At 41.9% G+C, this 21,396-nt stretch overlaps 1 protein-coding gene across 1 annotated transcript in view; it reads right to left on the bottom strand.

Annotated features, from left to right (window-relative positions):
* Nucleotides 1-21,396, bottom strand: part of dock1 (dedicator of cytokinesis 1) — a 357,310-nt gene that overhangs the window by 42,445 nt on the left and 293,469 nt on the right. Inside the window, exons 38-40 of the mRNA XM_072667919.1 lie at nt 17,318-17,437; nt 11,862-11,951; nt 10,974-11,078 (exon numbers count right to left, since the gene is read on the bottom strand). Coding sequence (XP_072524020.1) covers nt 10,974-11,078; nt 11,862-11,951; nt 17,318-17,437 — 315 coding nt within the window. The remainder of the gene's footprint in view (nt 1-10,973; nt 11,079-11,861; nt 11,952-17,317; nt 17,438-21,396) is intronic.

Raw genomic sequence — 21,396 nt, 5'->3', positions numbered from 1 at the left:
GTATATCAAAAACGTAGGGATAAAGGTCTAGACTTTGCAGACGTCTGCAGGACATTTCTTGCAATATGAATGTGTGTAATTAAATTCTTATTTGGAGACAAACCAAGCAAAAGAAACAGCACAGTGTTAAACTTGTATAACACAAAACAATTCTAATCTTGGGTAAAAACGATCTAATTTGCATGTTATTTTAGGAAACACCCTTAGTACTTGGACAAACACACTCGTAACACAATGTAATCAGAAAACTAGTCATTAGGCACACGCATATGTACATTTATTATCATTTAAAAACGCAGTGCAGACACAGTACATATTTGAAAAGGGGCCTGCAGCACTCATGAGGCAGAAAAAGAGATATATGAGCAGTGCTCCAAAGACACATGCCTGAAGACAGTTGTAGTGCAATTTAAATACTGAATCTCAAATTGCAGTTGCCAGCACTTTCAGCAAAGTGTGCTTTAAAATGCATCTTGGTAATCTGCAATTCAAGAAGAAGGAAGAGGGAAAAGGGCGACGGTGGAGGCACCACTCTTGGCAGCTGTCTCTGGAAGTTGAGGTCACACAGCAAGCTCGCCAGCAACGCTGCCGCTTTAGGAAATTGGCTTATCGAATGCACTCTAAAACACGCCCGGCCAGGCCGGCGGGCCGGGAGAACCAATACAAAGGGCGGCTGGGACAGGACCCCTACCCAAAGCCTCTCTCGCTCTCTCATACAGTCTCCAGAATGGATTTAGGACACCTGAGTCATCTCAATAAGCACCTCATCAACTGAAATGCGGAACAGAAGGGCTCTGAGAACAAGGGGATTTGGAGACTGAACTGGTGGTCGTGTGACGGCACAGATGAGGGTGTTTAGGAGAGAGCCCCTGACACGTGGTATATAATACATGGTTATGGTTAAAAATTCAAGATTTGGACTATTTTAGTAGAAAAATACAGGTGTATGACGTATGGGCACCCCTGGGAGGTCTAGGAATGTCATCAGGATCATCAGGTCGGCTGATGAAAATCCCATAGCATGGGATAGATGCCTACAGAGCAGAGATAAATATCAAAGAGCATCCACTGTCTGAAACATTGACTAAATGTAGTTAAGGGTAACTAATGAAGTCCAGGCTGGTCGAATTGCATGAATAATGGTTGTAATGCTGGATAGAAAGGCAGGACAAATCCCCATAGGATAGCAAAGAGGCTTTTCCTTGACACAGAAATGATGAAGCACTATTCTACTGTGCAGCATTGCTTACATTAAATGATGTGAATGGAAGAGTCATAAAAAAGGAAGGACTACTTTCATCTAAGGTATGCAAAAATAAAAAAAAATCTTAAAATCGAGAGAAGCCAGATACCTAGTAAAAAAAAAAAGGTGCTATGGGCTTATATGGTAATAATAGATCCATATATAAAACTATATACCATTTGACGACCATTAACTGCCTATAAAATGCTGGATTTTTTTCCAAAAGGGGACTTTACAGTGTTACTGAAGAAATCCAAACTTTTGCTCTACTATTGTATTTCTTTCCACTTTAAGTTGATCAAATATCCAGTAATTTACCTTCACACTTCTAAATATCACTTATTTAATGAACTGCCTGCAGAGGTTATGTTTACTTAATACTAAATATTTAATTCAGTCAAGAGTGGCATAACAGGCACTATTAGAGGGCAAAATTACAGGGAGTCTATAATACGCACTTCAAGGACCCCAAGTGGTCCAGCGGGAATAAGGCGCTGTCTCTACGACTGGAGGTTTGCTGATTCGAACCCCGGTCATGCTGCTAGCCATCGGCAGCCGGGGCCCCGAGGGAGCACAACTGCCCTTGCTTTTTCTCAGGGTGGGTGCAATGCTGGTTGGGAGTGGTGCCTGCTGGCCAATGTATTAGAACCGGGTACACAGCGCTTTCTACTGGAAGCCTGGGGATATTGCATCAGTTCGGAAAAGGAGGCAAAGGCAGTGGTGGTGTTGGAGGAGGCTCGTCGAACTTTACTCTCCCAGTGTCCGAAGCGATGCATGTGATGGGGGAAGAATTTATGTGGGTTGGGTAACTGGCGATCCAAATTGGGGAGAAAATGTGTTTTAAATAAATAAATTAATAAAATAAATAATGTAATCTAATAAATAATAATAATAACACACACATTAAACATACATCTGTAACTGCACACTATTCAAATGAGATTCTTTAATTTTGCAATTAAAAATTAAAATTAAATTTTAAGACAATTAAGTGATTCTTTAGACCTTCAATAGAAACAAATCTGATTCTTTATAAAACCAAAAGTGCTTCTGAGGATTTGATTGCATGAAGCAACGAGAGCGTTAGTGAGGTCAGGATGTTGGATAATCTGATTCTTTATAAAATGTAGGTACGCTATTTGGACAAAAGTATTTGGACACCTGCTCAATTATTGATTCTTCTGGGGGAAAAAAACAAAACAAAAACAAAACCTGCTTGATTTTGGAGAAGTGTTGTGAGGATTTGATTGCATTAAGCAACAAGAGCATTAGAGAGGTCAGGATGTTTTGGATGAATCTGATCCTTTATAAAAAGTAGGTACACTATTTGGACAAAAGTATTGGGACACCTGCTCATTCATTGATTCTTAAGGGGGGGGGGGGGGGGAAACCAAAACCTGCTTGATTTGGGAGAATTGTTGTGAGGATTTGATTGCATTAAGCAACACACTCTTTAGAGAGGTCAGGATGTGTTGGATGAATCTGATTCTTTATAAAACTAAAAGTGCTTCTTCTACAGCATCGCTTCCAGAACCGATTTACTCACCTTTATTTTTGAGAGTGTAGCTAAACAGATCTATGTAAACAACCTCAAACGTGGTATTTATCAGAGAGTGACGTGACATGCATTATTAGCAAAGGCCATTTGAAAATCACATCCATCATCTAGCAGAATGCATTTTAATCACTGTACTACAGAAAAGCCTCGAGGTCCAAACATGAGAGCTCAACATCAAAGTAGAGGAGAGCGCATTTCTGCAGCTATGTCAGACAGAGATTTGATGTCGTGTCCGGAAACACCCTGCGCAGATGATTCAGGAGCATTGTGACAGGCTGGAAATGTGCAATTAGCTTACATATCTAATACCCAGCTTTTAAAGCCCATTAAACATGCTGCTCTTCCTCAAACGCCCATATGTTCCCACTCTCATTATACACATCAGGACAGAACTGAGGGGGGCACGAGCACCTGTGTGGCTCGCTCAGCTCATCCAAACACATGTGTGTGTGTGTGTGTGTGTGTGAATATGTGAATTTGTGCACACACATGCACACACACACACATCACCTAACCAAACACTTTTAAGTCTTCCAATTAATGAAATGCACTGCAGAGATGAAATATGCCTGGGGTAGTTTTCAAATCTGCTTTGAGCGATAAGATGACAAACAGCAGCATGTTCTCCGCACACACGTTCACGCCAGCAGCTATTCGGGTCACAGTGGAATTAGCTGCTACACCTCCGACGGCTCCACATGCATACCAAAGAGGCTCTTTGAGGAAGGGAAACACAAACGCAACACGTTTCCTATTTCCCACTGCAGGAGGGCTGGGGTGGGGGGTCTCTCAACAGAGTCACACATCAACACCAACAGGCTCTTTTTCCAGTCTGGTTCAACCTGAACAGGTAAAAAAAGAAAAGAAAAAAAAAAACACCCCGAAAAAGGACAAGACATGACTGCCGATGGCAGCAGCGAGATGAATTCTGAAGTGCAGCCGAGCGCCTCACAATTCAGTGGATGACGCCTCGGCTTGCATCAGGACAGCTGGAGTATTTCAGGGCCAAAAGATGGAGAGTTCTTGGCTGGCCAAGTCAATCAGTCAACCTGAACTGCAGTGAGCATACACTTACAGGAGACGAGGCTGAGGGTGAAAGCTTCCACTAGTAGCTGGAATAGAAAACGGCCTGGCAGAGCATCATCAGAGAAGCCTGGTGAGATCTACAGGCCACGGTCTCCTGACGTACCTGATGTTCATGTGTCCAATTACTTGTGGCTTCCTAGAAATGTAGGTACACTATTTGGACAAAAGTATTGGGACACCTGCTCATTCACTGATTCTTCTGGGGCGGATAGAAAATCAAACCTGCTTGATTCTGGAGCATTGTTGTGAGGATTTGATTGCATGAAGCAACAAGAGGAAACGAGGCTAAGGGTGAAAGCTTCCACTAGTAGCTGGAATAGAAAACGGCCTGGCAGAGCATCATCAGAGAAGCCTGGTGAGATCTACAGGCCACGGTCTCCTGACGTACCTGATGTTCATGTGTCCAATTACTTGTGGCTTCCTAGAAATGTAGGTACACTATTTGGACAAAAGTATTGGGACACCTGCTCATTCACTGATTCTTCTGGGGCGGATAGAAAATCAAACCTGCTTGATTTTGGAGCACTGTTGTGAGGATTTGATTGCATGAAGCAACAAGAGCGTTAGTGAGGTCAGGATGTCGGATGATCAACGCTTCTACTCTCCTCTAACTCACTCCAAAGATATTGAATGGAGCACCATCATTCCAGAAAACACAGCTCCACAGCTCAATGCTGGGAGGCTTTACACCCCTGGCATTAGGCATGGCGCCAACTGGTTCATGTTTATCTGCTCCAGAGAGTCCAATTCTATTGGCAATACTTCAGGGACTAGACAAGCTGTGGGTGCACTGAATAGTCAGCAGTTGATGTAACTCAGAGTAGCAGAACACATCCGTTGGAAGGGGTGTCCACAAACATTTGGATATTATATTGGACAAGCTGTGGGTGCTACTTTGGACATACAGAGTATAATACTGCGATGTGGTGCCTCAGAGTGGGAATTTAACCCATGGCTCCTTGAATGGGAGACCAACATTATCAGAGTGAGCCGCCAAGGACAATGAGAGAACCTCAGGACTTTACCAGCTGGAGACGGGACTCGCTGGTAAGGGCAAAGTTAGACGCCAGGGGGGAGAAGAAACCCTTTAACATAATTAAGTTAAAGGAAAACCCCTAGTGTGGTTTGAGCCCTCAAACAGAAAGGCAGGAGGTAAACGTGGTGTGACTGGAAGGAGTATAAGGACTTAACACGTCTCCCCCAATACATGCGAAGCCAGACAGACGCCTGAGCCGACCAATTTTACTACCCACCTGGAGAGAGCACAGGCAATTGTGCTCTCTCAGACTCTGGCTGCTGATGGGACTCGAATGTTTACCAGCCTTATCAGGATTATAGGCTTTATGGACTGAGAGGCCACGTAGGTGCTAGTTCAAGACCTGATGACTGCAACTCCCTTCAGGTTGGACTTCCTATAAGAACCATCAGGCCCCTGCAACTGATCCAAAACATGGCGGCACGACTCGTCATTGATGTTACTAAGATCAGCCATGTTACTCCTTTGCTGCGTTCCCTTGACTGGCTTCCTGTAGATGCCCGCACTTAACTGAAAACCCTGATGCTGGCCGACAAAGCCAAGAATGTATGGCAAGCATGGCTCGGCTCGACCCAACATCCTTTAAGATCCACGAAAGACGAAAGACCTTTAAGATCTTGACATCGAAGTGGTGAAATGAATTTCCCCTGGGTGTCCGAGCGACTCTGTTTTCAAACTCAGACTGAAGACCCTCCTCTTCTGAGAGTACCTAAGCAGATATCCACACTGACATCTGTATTTGGCAGCATCTGGCTTGAGATATCTTTTGGATTCTAGCCTCTACAAACTAGCTAAGGGTATTTTCTGGTGAACAGTGAAGCACAGTGAAGTCACTGTGCCTTAAATGTAAATGTAATGCTGCTCATTTTAGATTCTTTGGTTGGTTAAACTTAAAAGGAGGATTATTTGGGGAAACAGAGGAATTAATGTCTGTCTAGGTTAATATTTCCTCTTAGTAGCACCAATTTTCTTTAATCCTCAATATGAAAAGTTCACTTATTTAAGAACTGAGATAATAAAGAAGCGTTCTTCTTAGACTTGAGCAAATTTAAGTTTCAAACTCTCTACTTCAGGAAAATGATGCCCATCTCTCTCCTGATTAGGGTTAACACAATCAAAGTGATTTTTCTCAGACAGTTGTTACATCTTGTGGAAATTACATTTCTTGAAGCCATTCTTCAAAAACTATATGAGTCATAATGTGCTTCCATTTGTTCCAGTGTGAGAGCGCTATTGCTTTTAACTTAATGAGTTTGACAAATGTGTAAATTGGTAAGACCTCAAAAGAGAGGATTGTCTCCCATATTCCATAGATGTAGTTGACTCGAAACTTATACCAACACTGAAAAAACAAAACTTTCTAGAATATAATATATGGGCAAATGTCTTTTTGACTCCTCATGGTAAAATCAATTTTATTTAAAATACTTCTTTTCAGCAGCTGTGGGGAAAACGAACAAAAAACAGTCCACCAATACAGGCTATAGACTATATATACACTCACACAGTAATCTTGCTACTTATTCTAATAAAATTAATTAATTAAAACCACACATTCGTGTGCAATTTAGTTAATCTGTCAATTTAAACACAAAGAAAATGTTATCTTATTATAATTAGCAATAACTGCTGCATATAAATAAGAGTCACCATGGCAGAGTCAGTCAAAGTAAATGCAGGAACTATTAATTGCTTACTGATCTGTTTCATTAGTGTGCACAATGAAGTTTTTCAAGGCTTTACATCACCCACTCAGGAGGCTTTCAAACCAGAATGGGAAGAAGAAACTAGTATACCAGTGTTCTAATAACTCGCTTCATGCTTGAACATATTCAGAACTGGTCTTCTGAGGAGTAATTACACCCTCAAGGTATTTATTTAATTAAAAAGTGAAATACATTGTTCTGGAATTAGAAATGACATCAGTCTTGTTGAAATTTTAATACTTCTTTTCAAGTTGGCAAAACATCTTCATTAAGGCACGCTTCACACCGAACACGCCTGAAATCCTAATGATAAAAAAGCAGAAAGACGTGGTGAAAGATTCGATGCTATGGTCACAAACAGACCGGATAAAGAAGCAGTTTATTTCAGGACGAGTTAAAACTTCAGACTTCGTACACAAGGAATACAAATTACGGTCAGAGCGAAGTTACGTGAGCAATACCACTCTCTTTGTTTGCTTCTCTGCATCGCAGTGTCCACCAAAGGGTCCCTTTTATTTTTAAGTACTGTTGGTGGAGGGTCAATACCCTTTAACATTAGACACTGTAAAACTATTTACAGTCCTATCCAGCCTGCTCTACGGTAAGTGTGGAAAGTACAGTTACACAAACATTTATTAAGATATGCGCTAATCTTAAGGATACCAAATGTAATCTTTAATCTGAGGTACAAATAGAGCAATAATTAGGGTTGCCGAATATATCCTTTCAGCACCATTATCAAATAAATATATGTATTTGCTTCTTGATACAAAATCCACACTATTCTCATTTTCCACAACAGATGTACCCATCGGCCCATTATTGAGTGCATTATTAATATCAAGACATGTTGGAGCATTGACTTTAGGTGAAATCTGATTAATGTTTTTATTTTTTAATATTACAATATATATTGCTGATTTATTTTCACATGCAATATCGATTTTTGCATCACCATGCAGCCCTAACCAGAATCAATCATTATTATATTATATTGTTAATATTTATGTTAACAATTACAGCTTACTCAACAAATACATTGATAAAACGAGGCAATAGTGACCAGCATACAATTATATGTGGTAATAAACATAAGAAATTTGATCTGGATAAATGCAAAGATATTGGGTGTCTTAGGGTGTATAGGGTTCTTCTAAAACTGCAAACACCACGTCAGAGATCAATCTGAACGTTTAAATGGTTCTTTGCCTGTGTAAATCTCCTCTCTATGATGAACAATCTCACCTGTCACTAAAATGGATCATTATTTGCAAAGAGGAACATTGCTTTAAAGACAGAAATCCTCAGTATTGGCCCAGAGGGTCATGCTGCTTTGCCATCAGCAGCTGGAATCTGAGAGAGCTCAATTGGCAGGGCTCTCTCCGGGTGGGTAGATGGTGCTCTATCTCTCTAGCTTCATCACTCTTAAAGCAATGTTGGCCAACACAGGTGTCTATTAGCTGGTGTGGTGGAGCTGGGGACCTGGTGCTTTCCTCAGAGTGTGGTGGTGGTGGCTGCTGAGGCTAGAGTGAGTTGCAAACTGGTCGCTTATATAAGAAATCCTGAGTATAAACACAATACTGGTACTACTGGTACTAGATGGCATTCAGAACACTACATGTATTAGTTTATTATTATTATACCTGGTAACAAAGCCAGAGTTAATGCTACAAGTATTACTTGCATATTGCAGTGACTTATACCACAATGACACCATATCTGCATTTCCCTCGTTTGCCTGTGGTGTAGGCTAAGGCCCCTCACAATAACCCAGAACTTCATAACACGGCTGAAATTGCCAGCTATTCAATTCCAATGTGTGTGACTATCACTACGCCTAAGCGCCTGAGCAACAGATACCATCATAAGCAGACAAATGAAGCTCCACTGCCTAAAATCAATTCAGTTTGGAGAAAACAAAGTGCCTTCATTGAAGCTATTGATTAGTCCTAATCATTAAGCAAGCGGAGAGGACACTGCAAACCTAAACAGTGATATCAGCAGGCGCTGAAATCCCTTCTCACCACATTTATCTAAATTAGCAGAACAGAAATGAATACCTACAAACAATAGCCACTCGACGAGCTCAACAATAATATGCAATTATGCTCTTTACTACAAATGGATTCCACTGCTGACATGGTTGACCACTTGTAAACTATAATCTAGTGAAACAAATGGTAAGACACTGGGCTTTTTTTTTTCCCCTCCGCAGGAAAGAAGGGAAATTGCATTCTCATTTACCCGATAACGACCCGCGGCTTTCATACATTTCCCAATTTTACACTGATCATTATTCCAATGTTTCCAAAATCATCTTCCTGTAGGCACCGATTTTCAGTCTTCTGCTATGGCAAGTCTGGGCATTGGCTGATGGTTATTACCATCGTGTTTGCTCATTAGATACAACTGAAGAGTGTCAGACGGCCCGGCCTCTATGACTCAATCTCATCGGAGTGGAAATATAACATGTCCTCACACGGCAGAGCAGCCCGGATAGAGAACATGTGAAAATGGCGATTCCCACACTGTGAAAGCGAGAGCGAGACGGAGGGAGAGAAAGGTCAGAGGAATCTATGAGATAGTTAGTTCAATGCAGAGACTATAATGCTGGACGACCCCTCCAGCCCCCGTGGAGCTGGCGAGGGACACTCTCGGGCACACAGAGGCATGGCTAAGTGATTTGCAGTGGGCCAAACAGTTTAAAGGGCCAAGAGGCAGTAAAGAAGTCTATAAAACGTGTGCGAAACAGAACCGGTGCTGAACAGAAAGATCAGGTCAGTGTCAGCAGCTAGCGAAAAGCTTCAGAAAAGCCCCTTTTTAAAGCTGAATGGTGATATTTAAATAACAAGTGCAGCTGAAAGACCCGTACAGCCAGCTGATGTACCGATTTAAAGGTGACCGAGAATGTAAAACTGTGTTTATTGAGGTATAGTTGAATAACGAGAGTTTGGTACATTGAGTTGACGAACCGAGAACCTCAAATTTATTTACACCCCTACACTTTACATACACCCCACTCACTAGCTGGTGAGAAGCTAAACACAACGGCTACTTCAAGAGAAATAGGAAACCAGGCTAAAACCACTGAAAGTGAACAGCTTTTAGCTGATTGAGTGAAGCCTCACATTGCGGTGAAGCCAGTGAAGCTAGCCAACTGCTACGCCAAGCCGGGGATAGCGAGTCAGCCACCGGCATTGCCAAGGTACTTTGTCTTGGCTGGCCAGAGAAACCAAGCGAGTGAATGAGCGAGTGACAGCCCGAGGTACCGCCGGGCAGAGAGAGCGAGCCAGCCAACAAAACAACAACAACAAAAAAAACACTAAAAGCTCAAGCTAGGTGGACCAGAGAAGAGCCGATTGGGTACAATCTCTTCAACCGCACACCAGGCTGAGAGGACCTAAAAACAGACAGCAAAGAGCTGATCCTGCTTGTGTTGGAGTAGCTGTCTCTACTGTGCAGGGAAGAAGGCTTTCTACTAGATTTTGGAGAAGAATTGCTGTGAGGATTTGATGGCATTAAGCAAAAAACAGTGTTAGTGAGGTCAGGATGTTGTTCAATCACAACTCCACTCATCCTCAACTCATCCCAAAATACTGAATGGAGCTCCACCATCCATCATTCCAGAGAACACAGCTCTTCCACTGCTCCACACTGGGGGGGCTTTATACCCCTCTAGCCCATTAGCATTAGACGGCATAGTGCCAACAGGTTCACATTTATCTGCTCCAGGGAGTCCTATTCTATTGGCAATACTTTACTACAGGGACCAGAGGTGTCAAGTAACAAAGTACAAATACTTAGTTAGATAGTTGAATGTTAGAATGTTGGTTATCTAAACTTTACTGGAGTAATTCTAGGGGTAGTGCACTATAGACCCCTGTGGTGCGGCCTAAGCTTTCAGCCTTTGTTTTCCTTCCATTACTTTTACTTTTCTACTTGAAGTCGTTCTGAAACCAGTACTTTTACACTTTTACTGGAGAAAAAAGCTTCAGTTGATACTTTAACTTCTATAGAAGTCTTTTAAACCCTCGTATCTCCACTCACTTCTACCTGAGGAATGACTGTCAATACTTTTGCATTCATTAGAAGAGGTGTCCATAAACATTTGGACAACAAACAACATTCTGTGGCACCTTTATTAACAGACGAGTTGCTTTTGACAACATGGACACATATAAGAAATACACTCAAAACATACACATATATATGTATCAATATATGATGTCCATGTCTGAACCTTGATTACAGCTGATTTGCTGCTGTGTGTGTGTGTTCGAATAGCAGGCTACTATTACGAAATATGATAAATAAATAATATGATAAATAATATGATAAACTCACCCTGAGGAAGGAGGGGAATCCCAGTCCATAGAAACCCACAGCAAAATAGTCTGGTTTTGGCCTGATCACCTTAACTATATTCTCATAGAACTGTGCCTGCTTTCTCTGTAGGGGAGGAAATGAGACACATTAAGAGATGCATTTACAGCAATGAAACTTCAGTAATATTAGCAGTGTCCGCAACATTACTGTATTATTATTTTTAAATAAAATAATCCCCTATTCTCTCAATTTGGTACTGCCAATTCACCCACCATACATAGATCCATGTAGCACTAGCTATGCTCCCGACATTAGGAGAGTAAGGACTTAACACATGTCTCCTCCGATACTTGCAAAGCCAGCCACCGCCTCTCTTTCAGCTGCTGCTGATGCGGTATCACCAGGCAGCTGACACGCTCGGAGGAAAGTGCCGGTTCCCCAGGTCCGCACAAGAGAGTCCCTCTCTCTGACCCCAGCCTCTGACAGCAAAGCAGCATGGCTCAGGGTTCGCTTTGCCATCAGCAGCCGGAGACAAAGAGAGCACAATCTGCCATGCTCTCTCTCCAGAGAGGAAGATGGCGCTCTCTCGCCCATCACTCTTAAAGCATAGTGCAAGTGTGCTAGACTGCTGAGCCACTCAGAGCCACATTCATCCCAAGTTATCGTAAATTAATGGAGCAGGATTTAATCCCAAGTAAATCTGTCCCATTTCTCTCAGCTCATTCCTCATGAAATGTTCTCATAACTCAAAGGACAGTTGGCATTTTGACGTAATGTCCTCAGTACTGCAGGATCATTTTCTCTCCCTCACTGTGTAGAACGATGCTTTAACGCTGAGTCCGAGCCATGCCTGCGCTGCGCTGTGTGGTAAATCCCTAAAGGCGGAAACAGAAAGCTTCAGCGTACCAGTAAAGCACTCAGCTGCTCAAAGTCGAACATCTCGTTCTCGTACTGCTCAGACAGCTCCTTCCCCAGAATAATGGCTTCCTCCCACATCTGGACAACAGAACAGAGAGACAGAATGCATGCAGACATTAGATTCAGCACGGCTTAGAGACACATTTCGAAGGCTTTCTAGAAAGGGATTAAGCCTAACCTATATATGCTTACACTGGACTTTTTTTATTTTTTTATTTTTTTTACAGCTGTTCATAAGAGATCAGCGAGCAAAAATACAGAACATGGTCAAAGCATACGGCTACAGTGCAGATCTCCCATACTTTTACTTAAGTCTTACAAAAGAGCTGTTTATGTGCTGCAACCGTTAGTATGGCCTAATTACTGACTCCCTCGATTTATATAAGGTGCGTCTAGATTTTCTCAGAGTGCTAGGAAGCTGCATAGAGAAGCCCATAGCTAATGTCTGTTGTGACGGCTGAGGTTTGGAGGGTCAGAGTATTTAAAAAGCTTTGCAACTGGCATAACCTAAACTACTACTGAAGATCTGACGCCTTATTAAAAGGGTGTAAAAAAAAAATAGTCCATTTATTTTGCTTAAAAAGTGGAAGAAAAGTCTTTTGGAGATCAGTCCAGTTTAATGGTATCTAAACTGTGTTGTAACTATGTGTAAGGGAGGTCCTGATCAAAGTTTATTACTCATTAGTCTGTGTTTGATACCGATCAGTACAGTCAGAGTTTAGATCAGACGAGCTGCTGATTAATGGGTTCAGTAAAATCCCTTTATTTTCAGTATCAGTTTCTATAATCAGACTTTCTGGACTGACTGATTCAGTTTCATCGAAACTTTTCTTAAAATGATGTTTTATAGTGTTTAATATCTTATAATCCAGTCTGATCTCCTCCCTGATCAATCAACTCCCAGCTCCTTTACAACACTGCAGTCTAATCACTTCCTGTGTGAGTGTGTGTGTAGTGGTACACACTCTGGACTGGTGTGTAATAACTGGTTTATAGTGGGTGAATGTGCTGTGTGTGTGTGTTAGCATTAGCTTCGACTCGATTCTGAATAGGTTCTTCAGTGCTGGTTTATAAACAGAGAAAGGCGAGCGCTGGTTCTCTGGTTCTCCCGCTGGTAAAACAGAGCGTTTCAGTGAGAGTTTTATAAAGGGTCAGATATTATGGTCTGTTTTCAGGTTCCACTGTAAAATAGCTCCACACTGCAGAACCTCAACTCCTTTATTTACCTCCTGAGAACGTCCACACTGGGGATAATGTCCATCAATGACACCTTGAGGACATTAGACTGTGCCCCTGAACAACGTGGCTAAAAAAAGACTGGAACTTGGATTGAAATGAGCTGATAGCTGATCTATTAGAAAATACCTGGATCAGCCCTGAATCCAATTCACTTTCCACAAATGGAATTCACTTTTACATATAAAACGCAACACACACAGCCGCCGGGAAAGGCGTATACACTGTGTATACACTTGTATACACTTTACTGGACCAGGTTGAGCTGAAGCTGCCTCTATTACTACTTCTATTCTACTGCAGGTAGACATCCAGCCACAGTGCTGTGCATTTGATAACACACAAAGACAATAATGTCCTCTGATCACTTCATGCTGATAGACTCTATCTGTCACAATTCAATGTACAATACAGCCCACGTCCCCACCATGTAACTCTGACTAGTGTGATGGAAGGAAACCTATTGTTATTAACATGTCATTACGCTAAAAACGAATAAAACAGATTCAGTACCACACCATAATCAATCCCAGGAGGCAAACAGTAAGACTGACATTGCTTATTATTAACGGCTTCCAACACCATTAACACGGAAACACTGCACAATAATCAGTGTTGGGCTCCAGACCCTGCAGCAGACTCATGAAAGCTTGTTTACCTTTATGCTCTGAACACGAGTCTTGCATTATACATGCACAGGGATTATATACTTCTGCCATTGTATCCAGAGTCTTATGTCTTAGTTGTGTAGTGTTTGGTGCTTGTTATCTGCAAAGTGATTTAGTATAAGACTTCCTCTAATTGGGAGTAATGATATGTTCTTAGTATTACTGTTCCTCCTAATGACGGGTTTGTGTAATCCAGTTACACAGGGGAGATAGTCAATTCCACAGCGCCTGAATGAAGAAGTCTCTGCTGTCGAGGCACAAAAATATGGGCTGGAATAGCTTATAACAAGTCACATTTGGGTATTTAGCTGTATGTTCAGCAGGGTAATCAATTCCACTGATTCATTACGGTCACCCGAGACAGTGGAGATCATTTCTACTGTTTCATTCAGCTCCAATAATGAGATAAGATCTAAAAATTTGAGTTAGAAGAACTTCTAACTGAGGGTGTCTTCACACTTGAGAGTCTGGATGGAGGTTTGAACCAAGGTTGATGTTTTTGCTCCATTGTGCAAATCTGATCCTCTACAAACCAATTGGTGTCAAGTATTGGTAGACGGAGCCCACCAGTAGGGTTTGTAGAGGGCCGTGTTAGACGTTGGTGTGTTCTCAATTAATCTGGGCGCCTTCTTGGGGGAAAAACGAATAAACAGACTGATTTAGTTCCACTAAACTGCTGATAATAGAGCATTAATTACAAGCTCAGAACTCCAGACTAGCTCCAATTCACCAAATGAAAGAACTCGTCCTGCAACAGCTCGTCCATATCCCCATCCACATGTTCTCCAGCCGCTCACTTTTACCATCTAAGGCTACTTTTCCTTCTTCTATTGTGTTACTAAGGGTGACCATAGCCTGCCTCAACTTGCTGTATTGGTCTGAAAGTCCAAACCGCCCAAAAAAGAATTTTTCCTACTAAAGAATTAACTGAACATCGATTCAGTCTGATCCAGACCGAGGTGCAAACCGTGGTCTGAGGCACCTTTAACATCTGCTATTTCGGTTTGGACCAAACTAAAAAGCCAGAAAATCCGGCCCAAATAAGGTACCTGCCAAAGTACTCAAAAGTTACTTGGTGGGCTAGGGCGTTAAGTGTGGCTGCTAGAATGTTTCTATGGTATTCCCGGTGGTTGTTATGGACATCAGGGACCTCAACTTTTGACTAAACTGAGTTGACTCGAAAAAAGGTCTTTAATCATTCACTGCACTGATTCAGCTGGCCCAACTCATGGCCGTCTAGGACGTCCGCACAGTACTGTATGTACACGCAGTTTCCACTGCACCTCCAGAACATTTTAAGAATGCTCCAACGGCGCTTGAGAGGAGGCCTTCATGATCCTTCAGCAGAGAGCATGCCAAGTAATACATTCATACTTCTTGGACAGCAGAGGGCACACCCTGAAGGACTGTTGAGGACATTAGAGTGGATGTGGATTGGATGTCCACCTCTGAACCTGCCGCGTCTCTATTAGGTTCATGTCACAATGGAGTTTATGTTCAGTAAGGGATTGCTGAGAGCTCTACGCCCGCCAGAATGGTCTTTTTGGCCAGGGTCATGGACCCCAGTGGCCTCTGCCCCAGTTCTGGAGCTCATTATGGAGCCCTTGTAGGGGCTCTGGGACCCAAAATCATGATTGTGTGTGTATGTGTTGAAGGGCCTATCAGTATTTCTCAGCCATAGTCAGTTCTCCATTTAGAATTCCCTACTGACGGCCCGTTCAGGCCTGTGCGTTTGTGCATGTGTGTGTGTGTGTGTGGGTTAGGGCTTGTAGGGGTGTGAAAGTAGAAGAGCAGCTTGTCCTGAAGTGAAGTCTTGGCATCCTGGCGTGCTCTGTTGCACACACTACCAGGGACCTAGTCCAGCCTTTCTAGCAAATCTATTTTAAATGTAGCTCCTGCTGTTGGGACTTACCCAGATGGCAGGGCTTTTCTCTCCAGAGAGACTCAGAGACAGAGAGAGAGTGAGGCAGACAGAAAGAAAGAACAAGAGGGATGAAGAGAGCCGGACCTAAAGTAAACTGAGACAGCAAGAAACTGAGGGAGACTCTCTCGCTGCTGAAGCAGGTGGGAGCTCAAGATCAAGACTCAATATTCGTTGTCATGCCAGCATAGTTTTGCGGCATTTTTACAAAGGGGAAAACATATAAAGACAGGGGTGGTTGCAGTGGTATGCCAGGGGATTGCTTAAGTGCTGCAAAGTGCAGGCTATGGCAGCCCAGGTAGTTGCTATGGTATCTCAAGTGGTCGCAAGGTGGGTGCTGGGGTTTTCTATGGAATTATTGAAGTGTTGCAAAGTGGTGGCTAAGGTATCCGAGGTGGTTGCTATGGTATCACGTGGGGCAAGGTGTTTTTTTATATGCCAGGGGATTGCTTAAGTGCTGCAAAGTGCAGGCTATGGCAGCCCAGGTAGTTGCTATGGTATCTCAAGTGGTCGCAAGGTGGGTGCTGGGGTTTTCTATGGAATTATTGAAGTGTTGCAAAGTGGTGGCTAAGGTATCCGAGGTGGTTGCTATGGTATCACGTGGGGCAAGGTGTTTTTTCATATTCCAGGGGATTGCTTAAGTGCTGCAAACAGATGGCTATGGTATTCCAGGGGATTGCTAAAGTGTTGCAAAGTGGTTTTAGGACAGAAGTATTGGGACACCTGCTTAATCACTGTTTCTTCTGAAATTAAGGATATTAAAAAAAAGCCTTCTCCTGCTTTTGTTGGAGTAACTGTCTCTACTGTTCAGGGGAAGGCTGCATATTTTGGAGGAGCATTGCTGTGTGTAAATTGCATTCACGAAGAGTGTTAGTAAGGTCCGAATGTTGAATGATCACCACCCTACTTCATCCCAAACGTATTGAATGGCGCACCATCATTCCAAAGAACACAATTCCACTGCTCCACAGCTACAAAAACAAAAATAATAAAAAGTAACAGTAACAATGCTTATTTTTTATTTATTCCTATGTTGATTGGAGGAGTAGGGGTGGTCTTACTGGACTGGAACATAGCCTTACATACATCATTTTTGCAGATGCCGTGACTTTTGTGCAATACTGCATCTGAAGGTATTGATTTGTGGGTGATTTATGATATGTAGGAGCAGGAGCATGCCCCATGTGCTATATGTGCAATTGATTATTGTGTGGGTGGCTACTGAAGGACTTCACCGTTTCATTAATTAAAACACTTTGTTAAATAAAATCCCTAAATTCTGATAAAATAAAACAATACAAACCAAAATAAAAACAGCTTATTGTATAATATATACTATTGTTTATATATACAAATAATACATCTTATTGTATTTATGTTTACATGCATCTGTTCTAAAGGGATCTGGAGGTTTTACAGTAAAAATCTCTAACTGCTGAGAAAAATGCTTTTAGACACTGTGCTGAAGTGCCTGAAGTCTCTGCACAGGACCGTATAATAGCAGAGCATCAAAACGGATGCAGCTTACCAAACAGTTGTATGAGATGCTATATTTTCAACTGAAACTGTAACACTAAAGTCATCTATGTACCATGACGTGTTTACTGGGAGTTGGTTACCTTGCCCTTGTCGAAGTAGTTGATAATCTCTTGGTAGAGCTGGTCCTTGAGCTGGCCTTGAGTGCTTGCCTGGTAACCGTCTCTCTGAGTCAAGTGAGCTGCACAGGCCTCTTCTGACCACTGCAAACACAGCAGAAAATGCCTTAGAAATATATATATATATATATATATATATATATATATAAACAAGAACAAAAAATGAAAGCAATTACCAATTTAAAATGTAGGGCTTAACATTTAACCCAATTAGACTCAGGAGCAGAACATCAGCTGCAGATGATCAGAACATGGTTGGAGAGGATTATTCTGGAGTCTTATCTAAACCTCAGACGTTTAAGTCTGGTCTGGTCTTGATGGTTGAAGTGAGATCATGGTGAAGAAGATCACCATCATGACCAGATCCAAAGAGCTCTCTGAGGCCTTCAGAGCGAAGGGTGGAGATGTAGAGGAGACAGATCCACTGTCTGCTAAATCACTGATAAGTGGAACAGCTGACCAACATGGACAGATCAGACCACAGGATGAGTAAAGAAGTCTCCAACAATCCTAATCAAGGTCATTGGGGACCTGCAGGTAGTTCTTTCTACAGCTGAGCTTTCCAAATCTACTTCATTATACACTATATGTCCAAATGTTTGTGGACACCCCTTCACCTAAATGCATTCAGCTGCTTTAAGTTGAAGTTTAAGTACCCACTGCATGTATTGCCAATTGAATAGGACTTTCAGGAGCAGATAAATAATCATGAACCTATTGGCACCATGCTGTCTAATGCCAGGTGTGGGCTAGAGGGCTATAAAGCCCCCCAGCATTGAGCTGTGGAGCAGTGGAAGAACTGTGTTCCCTGGAATTATGGTGTTCTTCTGGGATGTGGTGAGGTAGTGATCATCCAACATCCTGACCTCACTAATACTCGTCACTAAAAGCAGTGCTCCAAAATCTAGCAAAAAGCCCCCCCTGAGCAGTAGAGAAAGTTACTCAAACAAAAGCAGCATAAAGTCTTTAATTCCCTTGATTTTAGAAAAAACAATGCATGAGGTGTCTCAATACTTTTGCCCATATAGTACATGTTACCCTATTGCTCACACATGTTTAGAGAAAGGAGTCTCTTATACTGTATTTAGCAGGGACACACATTCCCACACCGGTATGGCTTCCAAATGCTGCTGGCTGCATTTGCTGGCTTTACTTACACCATCACACCGAGATCACAGCAGATAATATTGATTAACTCACCACCTTACAATATTCATTACACAGTCCGCCTGATTACGCAAACAACAGGGAACCGAGGCAAGGGCAGCAAAGATTAACACTGCTCGCTCTTTTTTTCTGCTGACCCCACAATCTACTACCTCTCTGGCTCTGGCACACACAAAATAATGAGCCCCCTGATTGGCTATCTGGGTCAGCTGACCCTCAAATAGACACAGGAATTGGCTGGAATGTGAAGAGGCTGTTTTGTGCTCAGGGCCTTGTCAGAACTGATTCACTGTAGTGGAAACGTAATTGACATTTCATGTTACAGCAAAGAAGAGTGCGGGGTAAACTTCCCCAGGAAATCACATCATTGGCAGACAAGAGGCTCATGGGAAGCAGCCAGCTGCACTGCAAACCTGCACATGTATATGAGTATGTTTCTTTTACCAGGGGGTCAAATATTCTGCATGTGGGACAGGGCTGGTTTTGAAGGACAGCATTGCTCTGATGAGGGGATTTCTATTGAATGCTGTCAGTCTCAAGGGCTAGTTAATATGCAACTGGTAGTAGAGAGGCAACAGAGGCATACATAAGCATACACAGGCACACATATGGATGCAGTGCTGTAAAAAAAAGTAATTGACCCTTCTCGACTTCTTCTATTTTTGAGTATTTGCCTCATTTTAACGCTTCAGATCATCCAACAAACGATGAGAACACAAGTAAACACACAAGCCTGGCACCTCTGACACTGCAAACCTGGAGTGTGTGGAAATGCAAGATGGATTCGGTCAAGTATCGGGAAATCCAAGGAGAAAACCTTCTGCCATGTCTTCTGTGAGGAAGCTGAAGCTTGGGCGTCATTGGATCTTGCAACAGGACGATGACTCCAAGCATGCCTCATGAGCATAAGTGCATCAAGCCTTGTTCTTTAGAAGAAGTCCTGGAAGATTCTGGAGTGGCCACCACAGTAGTCTGACTTGAAACCCATAGAAATTCCTTGGTGTGACTTAAGGAAGGCGGTTGCAGCAGCAGCCAACCAGAGAATATTAGTGAACTGAAGGTCATTGTACACGAGGAATGGGCTGAGATTCCTTAGGAACGCTGCGAGAAGCTGGTGTCTGGCTATGCATCACGTTTGCAGTAGGTCATGACAGCAGAAGGGTTTCTAATATGTAAGTAGATAATACACAACAAACCTCAACAGACATCTGAGTACCCGCCACCCAGACCCAGATTTACAAAAGGGTGAGCTAATGTTGCCTTCAGATTTATGGAGGCAGGTTGTGTTTATTTAGTCTGATATGTTTCATGTTTAATTTTTAGCTGCATTTAATGTCGGTAAGATGTACGCCTACATGTAATCCATCATTATTAGCTCAGCTGTTCAGTGGGATTCTGATTAGCAATTCCTGAAGCCTGTGTGTTATTTCAAATGCTGATGAATTATGAATACAAAAAAACTAAGGAGCAACAATGAAACTCTTTGAAAATCTTTATAAAGCTCACACAGTACAATCATACTGTATGTCCACTCTGCACTGTATCTGTTTTATTTGACAATCATCATATCAGTAGGATAAATTAATGCAATATAAAAGGAGAAATGGGGTGATATTCCTTCCAATAATTCTGAATGTGTGATTAAATATGACTTATTACTATAAATATATTATTTTTTAAAAGATATTTTTTTAAAAGTTAGCAATAAATATGCCTTTAGTAAAATTTTATAAGTGCATGACAAACTAAATATTTAAGAAATTTAATAACTGAGTAAACTAAAATGTATATAGTTTTTGTTGAATAAAAATGAAACTAGCAATGGCAAAATTAACAATGCATTCTGAATTTATAAAAAAATATATATATATTATAATTATTAATATTATCATTTCTCAGTTTTATTCATTATATTCACTCCGGATATTCATTATCCGGAGAGGGTATATGGTTTGATGTTCATACAAGTAAAGGACAGTACTCATACGGACAACAGAGATCTTTACTGCCAATAAGCTGGATAGGTAAACAAAGGCATGGAGAAAATAAATAAAGTAAATTCAGCACTGCTAAGTCAGTGCTATTATCCCTCCACACCTCATCCCTAAACACACGAGGAAAAAAACATCAATTTAATTTTATAGTTTAATAACTGCAGTATTTTCTGCTGTGGTTTGGAACAACACAGCTTCAAGGAGCTCTTCAGAATGACAGAAAACAAAAAACACTCTTTTTCAGAAAAATCGCTTCCAGCTCTGTGGAGAGACAGGGCGCTGTAACAGGCTAACATTACAAGGATAAGTGTGTGCAGGCACATGGGTTTACGTGTGTGTGCTGCCTCCCTGCAGGGCAAAGCACAAACACTGTGGCATGCAGTTACTTATGAAAAGCTGAGCTGTTTGAACAGTTTGTGGACAGAGGGAGGCGGTGGCGTCATCTAAGCAGGACAACCTGCAAATAGTTGTATGAAGAAATTAGGAAAACCTTTCTTGTCTTTCTGAACATATTTAAAGATCTGGAGATCTGATCTTCATGTGATCAATACTGAGAGATGGAGGTGATCTAACTAAACTCACTCACCTGAAGAAACATCTATAATCATCATTTATAAAATAGAATTAATTGAAATGTCATTTTCCTGTGAGGAAAAAGTTCCGCCTCCACCACAACCCAGGATTTATTACTCCTTCAAATGTGTAGAATCAGACTCAGGAGCAGAAGATCAGCTGCAGATGATCAGAACATGGTTGGAGAGGATTATTCTGGAGGAGTCTGGAGTCTTATTTAAACCTCAGACGTTTAGTCTGGTCTGATCTTGATTGATGGTTGAAGTGGGGGGTGAAGAACATCACCATCATGGCCAGATCCAGAGAGCT

This window comes from Salminus brasiliensis, chromosome 22 (assembly GCF_030463535.1).
Source record: "Salminus brasiliensis chromosome 22, fSalBra1.hap2, whole genome shotgun sequence".
Lineage (NCBI taxonomy): Eukaryota > Metazoa > Chordata > Actinopteri > Characiformes > Bryconidae > Salminus > Salminus brasiliensis.
This window is presented reverse-complemented; position numbering and strand designations above follow the sequence as displayed.